A 13404-nucleotide genomic window follows, 5' to 3' on the forward strand; every position below is an offset into this window, starting at 1 on the left:
TAGCATTTCATGATTCATTGCTTTCTTGATCATTTTCTCTTATCTTTTTCAATAAAAACCTAAGGTTGGATAGTTGCAACCTGATATGTCTATGAAATTTACCATAACAATCTTGCAAAACTCTTTCGAATCAGCACTCTCCGTGCTGTAACTCTGCACTGTGCCATTGTTGCAGCCCTAATTATGTTAACCACAAGTCTATGTTATATCACCACATTACAATACTCAAACCTACATACTGCTTGTTTTTATTTCATTTCTGTATTTCAGCTGAAGAATGGTACAAAACAGAAAATACAGAAAACAAATAACTTTCTTCACTTCAACATAAAACAAAGCAATTCACAGTCAATAAGGTATAGAGGTCTCACCCGACATGCTTCAGCACTCAATTTCATCAAGCAAGAGAATCACTTTGGCCCAGCACCAACAAATTGTTTATGAAAATAGCAGAAGCGATTAAGAAGTATAGGGAATCACATCTGTTAGCCAATAAAGAAATTCGCTGTAGTAAATAGCTACAGGACACTTGGGCGTGTAGGAACCAAGCAGAATGTTCAAACAGATAATGAGATAGAAGGATCTTTGGATCGTGGCTAATTTTGGGAATATTGTCAAATTTAACAAATGACTCCAAAACAAAGTAGAGAATTAAGACTGCCTCTAAATGAAACATGAGGTACAAGGAAATTGAAAAATGTAACATGGAATGCAATTAAGTGTTTATCAAATCTGTTTGAAGTGCACAACAGCAATGTCAAGAATTTTAAATTAATCTAGAATGCTTCAGCACATGAGACCATGCGGTCCATCAAGACCACACAGGCTGTGGAGCAATCCAGTCAGTGTCATTCATCTGCTTGATTTCCACAGCCCTGCAAGTTTCCTTCCCTCAACTGACTATTCAATCAATATCCTTTTCATATTATTCATCATTTCTACTTCCACCGCCCCATGTTTACTCTTCACTGAAGACTCGAGAATTTTTAAAAATTGCAAATGGACTGAAAAGGACACAGAACCCAATGAAATGTTGAGCTTCATTTCTAAAAAGGGAAGAGAATTAAAAAAAAGTCATATCTTGCCAAAATTATACAAGGCACATTAAACTACACCTGGACCAGAACAGTTTATCATCTTATCCAAGAGAAGATATAGTGGCATTGGAGACAGTCCAAAGAAGGTTCACATGGTTGATTAGTTGCCATCTATTGTGCTTCGAGGGGATATTAAATAGATTGAGTATGCATTAATAGGAGTCAAGAAAAATGAGGAGTGACCGTATCAAAACACAGAAGATTCCTCAGGGGCTTGATAGGGTAGCTATGGAGAGCTTGTTTCCCCTGGCGGGACAGTCACAGCGCAAAATCTCAGACAAAACTAGAACAAGGATAAGGAGGAATTTTTTTTTCCTCAGGGGAGTGCATCTGTGTATTTATTTACCACAAAGGCTGTCAAGGGTTGGTCATTAAGTATAACCATGGCTAAAACAAAAATTTTTAATCTGTAAGGAAATCAAGGGTTGTGATGATACCACAGAAAAGTAGAATTCAAGATCAGATCAGTGATTATCTCAATGAACGGAGGCACAGACTTGATCAAACTAAATGACTTTCTTATTCTCATATAGCTGAGAGTGAGAGTTGTACAGCACGGAAACAGCCCCTTCGGTCCAGCTCGGCCATGCCGACCAGATATCCCAACCCAATCTAGTCCCACCTGCCAGTACCCAGCCCATATCCCTCCAGACCCTTCCTATTCATATACCCATCCAAATGCCTCTTAAATGTTGCAATTGTACCAGCCTCCACCACTTCCTCTGGTAGCTTATTCTATACACGAACCACCCTCTGCGTGAAAAAATGCCCCTTAGGTCTCTTTTATATCTTTCCCCTCTTACCCTAAGCCTATGCCCTCTAGTTCTGGACTCCCCGACCCCAGGGAAAAGACTTGTATATCCTATCCATGCCCCCCATGAATATCCTATCCATACCTCACATGACTTTATAAACCTCTATAAAAGGTCACTCCTCAGCCACCAATGCACCAGGGAAAACAGCCCTCACCTATTCACCCTCTCCCTAGAGCTCAAACCCTCTAACACTGGCAACATCCTTGTAAATCTTTTCTGAACGCTTTCAAGTTTCACAACATCCTCGTGATAGGAAGGAGACCAGAATTGCAGGCAATATTCCAAAAGTGGCCTAACCGATGTCCTGTACAGCTGCAACATGACCTCCCAACTCCTGTATTCAATACTCTAACCAATAAAGGAAAGCATACCAAACGCCTTCTTCACTGTCCTATCGACCTGCGACTCCACTTTCAAGGAGCTATGAACCTGCACTCCAAGGTCTCTTCGTTCAGCAACACTCTCTCGGACCTTATCATTAGGTGTAGAAGTCCTGCTAAGATTTGCTTTCCCAAAATGTAGCACCTGACATTTATCTAAATCAAACTCCATCTGCCACTCCTCATTCCACTGGCCCATCTGATCAAGATCCCGTTGTAATCTGAGGTAACCTTCTTGGCTGTACACTATACCTCCAATTTTGGTGTCACCTACAAACATACCAGCTATACGTTTTATGCTCACATCCAAATAATCTATATAAACGACAAAAAGTAGTGCGGCATTCCACTGGTCACAGGCCTCCAGTCTGAAAAACAACCCTCCACCACCACCCGTTGTCTTCTACCTTTGAGCTAGTTCTGTAACCAAATAGAGAGTTCTCCCTGTATTCTAACCTTGTCAGACGCCTTACTGAAGTCCATATAGATCACACCTACCACTCTGGCCTCATTCAATTTTCTGTTTCTTCTTCCAAAAACTCAATCAAGTTTGAGAGACATGATTTCCCATGCACAAAGCCAACTTAACTATCCCAAATCAGTCCTTGCCTTTCCAAATACATGTACATCCGGTCCCTCAGGATTCCCTCCGACAACTTGCCCACCACTGACCTCAGGGTCACTGGTCTATAGTTCCCTGGCTTGCCCTTAACACCCTTAAATAGTGGCACCACATTAGCCAACCTCCAGTTTACCGACACCTCACTTGTGACTATCGATGACAAATATCTCAGCAAGAGGCCCAGCAATCACTTCTCTGGCTTCCCACAGAGTTCTCGAGTACACCTGATCAGGTCCTGGGGATTTTCCAGCTTTATGCGTTTCAAGACATCCAGCACTTACTCGTCTGTAATATGGACATTTTTCAAGATGCCACCATCTATTTCCCTACATTCTATATCTTCCATGTCCTTTTCCACAGTAAACATTAATGCAAAAAATAATTTAGTATCACCCACAACTCCTGCAGTCTACCCAAAGGTCACCTTGCTGATCTTTGAGGAGCCCTATTCTCTCCCTAGTTACCATTTTGTTCTTAACATATTTGTAAAGCACTTTGGATTCTCCTTAACTCTATCTACGAAAGCTCTCTTGTCCCCTTTTTAACTCTGCCGATTTCTCTCAAGTATACTCCTACTGCCTTTATACTGTAAGGATTCAGTTGATCTATCCTGTCTTTCCCTTGCATATGCTTCCTTCTTTTTCTTAAACAAACCCTCAACTTCTTTAGTCATCCAGCATTCCCCACACCTACCATCCTTCCCTTTCACCCTAAAAGGAATATACTTTCTCTGGACTCTTGTTATCTCATTTCTGAAAGTTTCCCATTTTCCAGCCGTCCCTTTACCTGTGAACATCTGCTGCCTTTTGAAAGTTCTTGCCTAATACCATCAAAATTGGCCTTTCTCCAATTTAGAACTTCAACCATAACATTGGGTCTATCCTTTTCCATCACTATTTTAAAACTAATAGAATTATGGTCGCTAGCACCAAAGTCCCAGTTTCAGATTGACCTCTTTCCTAATTATCTCCCTGCCTAAATTCCTGCCTTATTCTCCCTTCAGAATTTCATCATTTTCTCTTCCTATGTCATTGGTTCCAAACCCCCTTGAGAACATTCTAAACCCTTTGAGACGTGTTTGATGCTGGCACCAGGGAGGCAACACCATTCTGATTTTTTGCTGCTGGCCACAGAAACATCCGTCTGTGCCTCGGACTAGACAGTCCCCTAACACAATTGATCTCTTGGAACCCGATGTACCCCTCACCCCTTGATAACAGAAACTTGGCTGTTTGTGCTACACTCCCCTAAAAATCCATCATCCCTACATTTTCCAAAACAGCATACTTGTTTGAAATGGGGATAGCCACAGAAGACTCTTGCACTACCTGCCGACCTCTCTTACCTTTCCTGAAGGTAACCCATCTATGTGACTGGATCTGCAACTTGTGTTTTGTGAACAGACAAAGGGTAGAAATAGAACCTGCCCGAGGGAAAAAAAGTGAGGTATCATGTATGGAGAAATGTAATTAACAGTCAAATAGGACTCTCCTACAAAACATGAGTCATTATTCAATTCAAAGCCTCATCCTTGTTCTTCTCCACAGATGCTGGCAGAACTGCTGAAATGTTCCAATAGTTTCTGTTTTTATTTCAGACTTCTAACATATATAGTATTTTGATTTTAGTTTGGACGTTAGGGTATATTGGTTGTAAGTTTGGGAAGACAGAATGATTCAAATACCCCTACACCTCTACCCAAAGAACAAAATTGCACCAATACTTTTTCCGCAAGTTTTGCAAGGCTTGACAATGCCATTCTGTGGGTAACCTGCGACTGCCTTTTTGTACTGGGCATGTTTTGCATATCTCAAACAAGATAAGAAATTCCAAACGTACACTACAGTTGCACATGTTAAATAAACAGCCATTACACCTAGATAATGCGATTTTTAAACTAGTTTTTTGGCAAAAATGAGCTACATGAAGACCTGATTGCAATCAAAAGCTAGTTGTTAAATCTATATATAACCACATTGTTCTGACCTTTGAGATCAGACGAGGATGGATGATTGTAAATGACCATACAAAGAGAAACATGAAAGATTCAAATATCTTACTGTTAACCTCAATCGCACTCATAAGAAGGGATATATTTAGTTCAATGATTTACTGTCAGCTTCCTTCGGAGAAAGATATTGCAGTTACATTGCAGCACTGCAGCAAGACTTTCACAGGCTGCAGTTGTCAATACAAAGACATCTTTTCATCGCTGAATTTTCTCAATGAGGAAGTATCCAACAATAATTTTAAAAATGAACAAAATTAAATTTCCTTTCTTCAAATAATTAAATTCAAGTTGTTGAAAATACAGAGCAATGTGTTTCACAATATAATAAGACAAGGGAGTCCTCAGTTTAATAACACTGACAGCAGTACTATCTACTCCCTTTGCATTGTATCCTATATTGTATGCTCATATCTCTGAAAGAGGCTTGAACACAACTTTTAAATTCAAAGCAGAGTATGCTAGCCATAGAAAACATCATTCAAAAACTACTAATGTTTTTCCCCCCAAAATGTTATAGCATAACCTGCTTCTAAAATAACCAGCCCTTCAATCTTTTGTTCAGAAAAGAAGTCCTGTATATCAGACTTACATGTATGCATATAATGGATTGCATTGTTGAAACTTCAATGGCTGATCAATGACAAGCAGGAACAAGTTTGAGCTCATGCATACCTCGAGAAGAATCAAGTTTCCTTTTACACATGTTTCTTATAATCCACAGAGGGATCAATTCCAGCACTAAACTGATCAATTTCTTCTGTGAATTTAATGTACAACAATTTCAGGGAGCAATGCTTGCTTTGAAGCACAAGTTTATTTTTCCCACAAAGTTAACTGTGAAAAAGAGCCTCCATGGTGTTTCCATGAAATAATTAAACTTATACTGAAGTCATGTAAATAAGGGAATGGCCTAATTAATAGCAACAACTCCATGACTAAGTTTCCCCTCCTTCACTCAGATGCAGCAACAAAACAGTTACATTATGCAAAGTCTCGGCTGAGAAAACCTAATTCACAGATCAAAATCAACATGAGTACCCAGGTGTCTCTGACTTGACAGTGCGCCAGATACCCCGTTAAAACTTGTGATGTGACAATTTATTCTCTCCATTCTGCATTTTGTACCAGTGTGAACTTGATAAATCCTGAACAAGTCCATTTAGTCCAAAATACCAATAAAAGTCATTTTCTGTTTATTGTGAAAGAGCACACCACAAGTCCCTGACACTGAACATACTTACAAAACTTAACATGAGATCACACTTCACATTATATTTCACTAAAACAAAAACTCAACCCGTGAAATCAAAATCTCAACATATGGCTCTACGATAAGAAATATTTGAGTTTTAAGAGATGCATACCCAACCCAATATTTGTTAGCATCCAACCTTTAAGACAACCCTTGTATAAACTTTTAAAGCCACCATCTTGGTACCTGATCCCACCTAGACTGAAGTGAATGAAAACAAAAAACTGCATTCTCACTGCTCAATGATTAGCATGCGACAATGGGAACTTGTTGAAGTGTTTATGCTCGAAACATCAATTCTCCAGCTCCTTTTCCAGCACAACACTCTCTACTCTGATCTCCAGTGTCTGCGGTCCCCACTTTCTCCCACTATGGGAACCAAGGTTAAGCAACTCTAAGTTGTAGCTTTGAAGAAACAGATCTGTCACTTCTGTGAATAACTTGAAAAATATTTTTTTGTTAAATTAGAGCGAAACAAAAGACTTAGCAGCACCTAAGAAATCTGGCCTGAAAGTAGTTCTCAAGATGCTAGTGTAGCATTCTTGGTCACAGAATAATTCTTAGTTAATTAATGACATAATTGAGGACAATTGACAATAACTGCCATGAGGTAAGGTTTACATTTTTCACCAGTGGTTGGTGCATAAATTAATCAAGAGAAATTATACTCTAGTTACTGGTATACCCTGCTCCCTGTCTGGTATTTGAAATATAATTTATATAATAAGATTGCTATATCTTGCCAATTCTGGCATACTCATGTACACAAAGCCAATGAACATAAAATTGGCCTTGATTGGCACTTGAGCTCAATAATTTCACCTTTAAACCAATGTTCAGTTCCAATTAATTTCAATAACAAAGTAATTCATGACTGGATTTCTTACTTTTTTTCCTCAATTGTTATCTGGTCCCTCGACCCCTTTACTTCTTCACATGCTTAGGGTAGTTTTTTCTGCAAAGCTTTCCAGAGAGATCTCATCGAGTCAAAACCAACCACTCAAGTCTTCATAATAAAAAAAACATGCAGTTTTCAACATGATTCAATGGCAACGGAGCCTGAAAATTTCTTGAAAACAAAAATCTGAATACAGAATTCTTCTCAATCACCACACTGACTTCCCACCAGAAAGTCACAGCAATTCACAGAACAATGTGGGTGTAAGGGAACCTCTGTCATTATCGATGACTTTTTCATGGCATCCTGAGGGATAACAGAATTCTCAGATACAGAAACAAAGCTTGAGAACTAATAGCTTCAGCTGCCATACATACCTTCACAGGTACAAACAAAAAAATAAACTGAAGTAACAAATCAGTATTTGTTTGGACTACTGACAGACAACAGCCATCAAGAACACATCATAATCAGTCGCCCCTACTCTCATATCATAAAAAAGGTATGTGAAGGTGCAGATGTTGGATTGGTTTGGACAAGGTCAAAAATCGCACTGCACCAGGTTATATTCCAACAGGTTTATTTGAAAACACTAGCTTTCGGAGTGCTGCTCCTTAATCAGGTGCTTGTGACCCAGTGTCATGTGATTTTTTTGCCCTTATCAATAAGATATTTTTGGGAATTAACTACGCAGCAAATCTTTCAGCAAACAACCCCTCTGTAGCATAACTGCATCATATTTTTCAGTTAATACTCAGCCAGGCATAAAACCAATCACAGCAATCCACTTCCAAAAAAAAACTACATATTTTCAAAGTTGCATTATGTATCAGTTCGCTTCATCACTGGTCACAGTAATTGGTACAAACAGTTGAAATTAAGACTCAAGTTCTTTCTTACGATAACTACATTTTCACCTTACACCTCTCCCACCCCCCAGTTTTCAATATTATACTTCTATGGTTTTCTCTCAATTAATTTTATCTCTCTTACACCTCTATCTGAAGTGTCATCTTATTTTCCACCACTAACTGGACATAGTTCTTTTGTTCTTATTTTACGGTTGAGCACAAGTAATGTAAAACAAACACCCTCAAGCAGATACAGCAACTAATTAGGAAGGTAAATGAAATTTTGGCCTTCAGTATAAGGCATGGGAATATAAAACTCTGTCTTGCGACAACAGGGCATCATGAGATCACATGTTGAGTAATGTGTACAATTCTACTGACTTAACGGGGTCTATGCTTGCAATGGAAGCAGTTCAGAACAATTTCATTCAGCAGTTTATGGGATGAAGGGGTTGTCATATGAGGAAAGCATAAGCTATATTAATTCAAGTTCATAAGACAAATTATCTTATTGAAGCAAATGATTTTGAAGGAGCTAAAAGAACAGAAATACAGGAACACAGAAGATATGAGCAGGAAGTGGCTATTTGGCCCTACAAGCCTTCTCCACCATTCATCACACTCATGGCTGATCGTCCAACTCAATAGCCTAACCCTGCTCTCTCCCCAGAACCTTTGATGCAATTCACTCCAAGTACTATATCTAGCTGTCTCTTGAATACATTCAACGTTTTGGCATCAATTACTTCCTGTGGTTCCACAGGCTCAGGACTCTTTTGGTGAAGAAATGTCTCACCTCCATCCTAAATCATCTACCCCGAAACCTCAGACTGTGACCCCTGGTTTTGGATGCACTAACCATCAGGAACACCCTCCCTGCATCTACCCAATCTAGTCTTGTTAGAATTTTCTGTCTCTATGAGATCCCTGCCTCACCCCCAACTTGTCTGAACTCCAGCAAAACAATCCTAACCTAGTCACTATCTCCTCATAAGTCAGTCACACCATCCATGGAATCAGTTTGGTAAACCTTCGCTGCCCTCCCTTGAGAGCAAGAACATCCTTCTTCAGAAAAGCTGGCCAAAACTGCTCACAATATTCTCGGTGTAGCCTCATCATTGCTCTATATGACTGCAACAACACATTCCTCAGCTCCTCTACTTGAACCCACTCACAACGAAAGCCAACATACCATTTTGCTTTCTTTACCACATGCTGCACCTGCCTGTTTACCTTTAGCAACTGGTGCACAAAGACACCCAAGTCCTGCTACACACTCCCCTCTCCCAATTTACAGTCATTTTAAGGTAGTAATCTGCATTCTTGTTTTTGCTTCAAAGTAATTCCACTTGTTAAAGAATCAAGAATTGAAGGAGCATATTTTCAAAATAATGGGGCCCCCCATTTACTACAAAAAGATGAGGAGGAATTTCTTCTTTTATTGCATGTGAAGTTTTCAGTATTCTCGTCTGCAGAGAGCAGTTAGAGCTGGATTCGTAAATACATTCAAGACTGAACTGGACATTTTTGAACAAAGGAATCAAAGGGGAAGGGGTGCTTATAGAAAAGGGGAGTGCAGGTCACAATCAAATCAGGTCCGAGTGCACAGAATGTTGTAACAGGCTGAATGGCCAACCTCCGCCCTACTTCTTCGGAATACAATCTCAAGTTGGCACAGATACCTTGTCTATTTTGGAAAAAAGTTTCATCAAAACAAATAAAAAAGGTCTCAAAAAGTGTTACATTTAGCTCAAAACTCAAACCATTCTTCTCGCCAAAGATGCTGCCAGACCCGCTGAGATTTTCTGTCAAAACAAAATCTAATTCAATCAGCAAGCACATAAATCCTTCATGCCTTCATTATTAACTAGCTTTCTTAAATTTACACAAGATGCTCATATTGTGCTCTTTACACCTCAAAGAGCTGAAACTGGAAAATTCCACAAAAGACATTGCATGACACATTTGTTATCGACCCAAAATTCCAGTTACCATCCACAGCAGATAATACTTCATTAAAGCTGTAGATATTACTAGTCTGAGGGTTCAGTGCACATTACAGAAACAACTGCAATAGAATTCAAAACCAGGTCAGTAATTGATTTGTTTGGAGGGGTTCAAATTACATTTGTGACCCAACATGGAAGAATCCAGGCTTCTGAAATAGATGCTTGCAACTACATTTGTATCTCTATTATCATGCTGTACACAAATTTCAATCTACTCAATTCAATTGACAGAACACCCTTCCAGAGCATCACCTGTTAAAGAGCATATTAGCAGATCAGCAGATACCAGAGTGAGGTGGTTGTATGGGCAGAGTTTGCAATGTATGCAATTCTCAAACACTGATGTTTTACAGGGACTTGACTGAATGTCACATGCTAATAGAACAAAAAAAAAGTTTAAAAAATGACAAATGCTTTTTAAAAAACAACATTCTGAAAATCCAACAATCAGTTCAATTTTAAGACTGTAGCATTATTTTATCTCAAAGGTCGTCAGCAAAAGTAGCCTAAACAAGGTAGAACCAAACCTTATTTTCGGCTGATACAAAAGCCAACTAATGCAGATGTTAAAATTCTAAGAGAACCAAAACATGGAAAAATAAATCTGTTCAGTTGCCTGTTTATTCTCTGTGCAATTTATGATCGGTGGACCAAAATCTAAAAGGGGGAAAACCTGAACCTGCTACCACCTACAATATAATTGCTGCCAAATTGACTGAAAATATTTTGACTTCACTTATTTGCCCTATTCGGTCAGCAAGCAGCCTTCGGTCATTTGAAAACCCCACGGTAGATAAGTAACGTTGGGGAACTCCAAAGGGTACTGCAGCTGATTTTTTTTTCGCACGTAAACCTGCTTCATCGTGTACATCTGCAGAGTGCAACTTGTCAGCTTGGGATGCCGCTCGTGTTCTAACACCAAACCCACCCACTCCCCCCGCCCCAATCCCGTTCCCATCACGGCCCACTTGTCGCAGATCTAAACGTTTTGCAATCGCAAGGGCAGATGAAGGAAAAGGGAGACTGCGCCCCTTTTCTCTCTCTCTCTCTCTCTCCCACTTGCCCCGAGCAGACGCACTCACTCGCTGCTCGCTCCGGAATGTGATGCCCCGCTCACGGGAGTCCGCCCGGTTATATATATATACACACACCCAACCACCGGGAGAAGGCATGGAGGAGGAACAAACTCTTACCTTCGGAAAGCTCGAGTTCGAGCTCGGCCAATTTCACCTTCACATCGCGAGGAAGACTGGGTGTTTCCATGCCGGCCATGGATAGCAACTCCTCCACACCCAATCGCCAACGATGGCTCGAAATTCCAACCACTACCCTTCCTCCACCTTTCGCTCTCCCGAGTTTCTCCTCACGCCGCCTTGCTCAGCATTGCCATAGCGCCCGTGCAGGGCACCGAAAGCTTTCGCCTGTCTCTCTCTCTCTCACGTACCAGCCTTCCAGGCCAGCCAACTCCGCCCGACCTACACCCACGGCGCAGGCGCGGGCCGACCAACTGCCGATCACACGCTCGCGCCTCCCACCAGCGCCGCCTGACTCGCGCACTCCCTCCCGCCTCCCCGCGCCCGCACGGGGCCCGCTGACCCGTCAATCAGACGCTCGCGCCGGAAACTTTGCCGCCTGCACGGCCGATCAACCGTCCATGGCGACTGCGCGGCGCGAGCGAAACCCGCTCGAGATGAATTCCCGCCCTGCTCTTCTTTCCTTGGGTGTCGTCTGACGCCCTCATCCTATCGTGACTCGGGGGCCGAGCAGAGCGTCTTCTCATTGGTCCATCCGGGTGAACCCACCCTTCCATCCGCGAGTTGGAGAAGGGTGGGGGGCGAACCGCCGGCTCGTCCCTCTCTGATTGGTTGGGTTTGTGCCACGTGACTGTGTTTCCGTCGAATGGAGGGTCGGCGAGGACTTTAAGTTCGTTCCACCGACTTGTACCTCCCCTCTGCGGAGGGCAGGTTCCCTCATTGTCGTAGATATTGCATCCTATTCAGTTGAGCCAATGCCGCATGAGCGGGTCCTGGACTTGAACTTCCGAGCTACTGGCTCAAAGGCAGGAGCGCTGCCTACTGCGCCACCAGACCTTCTCTGGTAAGGGATATGGACAACACAAGTGTACATAGACGAGGAGGTGAGGGAAACAAAACTATTGCAACAGCCAAGGTGCTGGAATGGGGAAAGTGAACGCGATATGTTTAAAGTGACTTGGAGATACTAATGACGACAGACAGTGGAAGTCAGAGTCAATAAACTCTGGTGGTACTGTGGCGGTCTGACCTCTACATCTCTGAGGCCAGATGCCATCTCATTGACACATCCTTCAATCGTTCCTTCAACCATGACCCCACCTCTCATCATCAAACCAGCATCTCCCACCCAGGAGATCTCCCATCCACAGCCTCCAGCCTGATAGTGCTCCAACCTCGCATGTTCATTTCTATCTCCTACTCAAAGTCCATTAATCTGACTGCCCCAGTCGACCCATAGTCTGTTTCTGGATCAGTGGTGCTGGAAGAGCACAGCAATTCAGGCAGCATCCGACGAGCAGCAAAATCGACGTTTCGGGCAAAAGCCCTTCTGGGCCTGCTCCTGCCTCACTGAACTCATTTTCTCTTATTTCAACTTCATCCTCTCCCCTGTGGTCCAGGAGCTCCCCAGCTCCAGTTCGGGACACAATCCACACCCTGCACCTTCTCCAAGACTTTCATTTCCCGGCCACCAACGCCTCATCTTCACCATGGACAGTCTGTCTCTCTACACCTGTATCCCCCATGATGAGGGCAGAAACGCCCTCCATATCTTCCGCAGGCCAAACTAGTCTCCACCCATGAAACTCTCATTCGCTTGGTGGAATTGGTCCTCACCCTCAAGAGTTTTTCCTTTGACTCCTGCCACCTCATCCAAACCAAAGGGGTAGCCACTGGCACCCAAAAGGATCTGAGCTGTATCTGCTTCTTTGTAGGATACATGGAAGTTCCCCTTCCACAGCTACACTGACACCAACCTTCACCATATCCTTTCTGATGATTGTATAGGCGCTGTCTTGTGCTCCCACAAGGAGCTCCAACAGTTCATCAATCTCATCCACACCTCCTGCTCAAATTCACCTGGACCATCTCTGACACCTCCCTCCCATTCCTGGACCTCTCCATCTCTATATCCAATAACTGACTTAGCAACAATATCCATTTCAAACCCATCAACTTCCATAGCTACCTCAGCTCCACCTCTCACCCATTCTCCTGCAAAACTACTATCCCATTCTCCCAATTCCTCCACCACATCTGCTCTCAGGATGAGGGATTCCACTCCAGGATATCTCAGATGTCCTCTTACTTTAAGGACCATAATTTCCCCTCACCCGTGATTAATACTGCCCTCAGCGCATCTCCTCCATTTCCTGTATCTCTGCCCTCAAACCTCTCACCCAACCACAGTAAAGGTAGAGTCCCCCAGTCCTCAC

General features: G+C 42.2%; 1 protein-coding gene across 2 annotated transcripts in view; it reads right to left on the reverse strand.

Moving 5' to 3' along the window:
- Positions 1-11675, reverse strand: part of LOC122551395 (disco-interacting protein 2 homolog A-like) — a 278397-nt gene extending 266722 nt beyond the window's left edge. Inside the window, exon 1 of one of the 2 annotated variants that reach the window (XM_043693215.1) lies at positions 11129-11675. In XM_043693215.1, coding sequence (XP_043549150.1) covers positions 11129-11207 — 79 coding nt within the window. In that variant the 5' untranslated portion in view covers positions 11208-11675. The remainder of the gene's footprint in view (positions 1-11128) is intronic. The other variant, XM_043693216.1, reaches the window with a different exon arrangement.
- Positions 11676-13404: the final 1729 nt, after the last annotated feature.

The sequence above is a fragment of the Chiloscyllium plagiosum genome, chromosome 7 (assembly GCF_004010195.1).
Source record: "Chiloscyllium plagiosum isolate BGI_BamShark_2017 chromosome 7, ASM401019v2, whole genome shotgun sequence".
NCBI classification, from domain to species: domain Eukaryota; kingdom Metazoa; phylum Chordata; class Chondrichthyes; order Orectolobiformes; family Hemiscylliidae; genus Chiloscyllium; species Chiloscyllium plagiosum.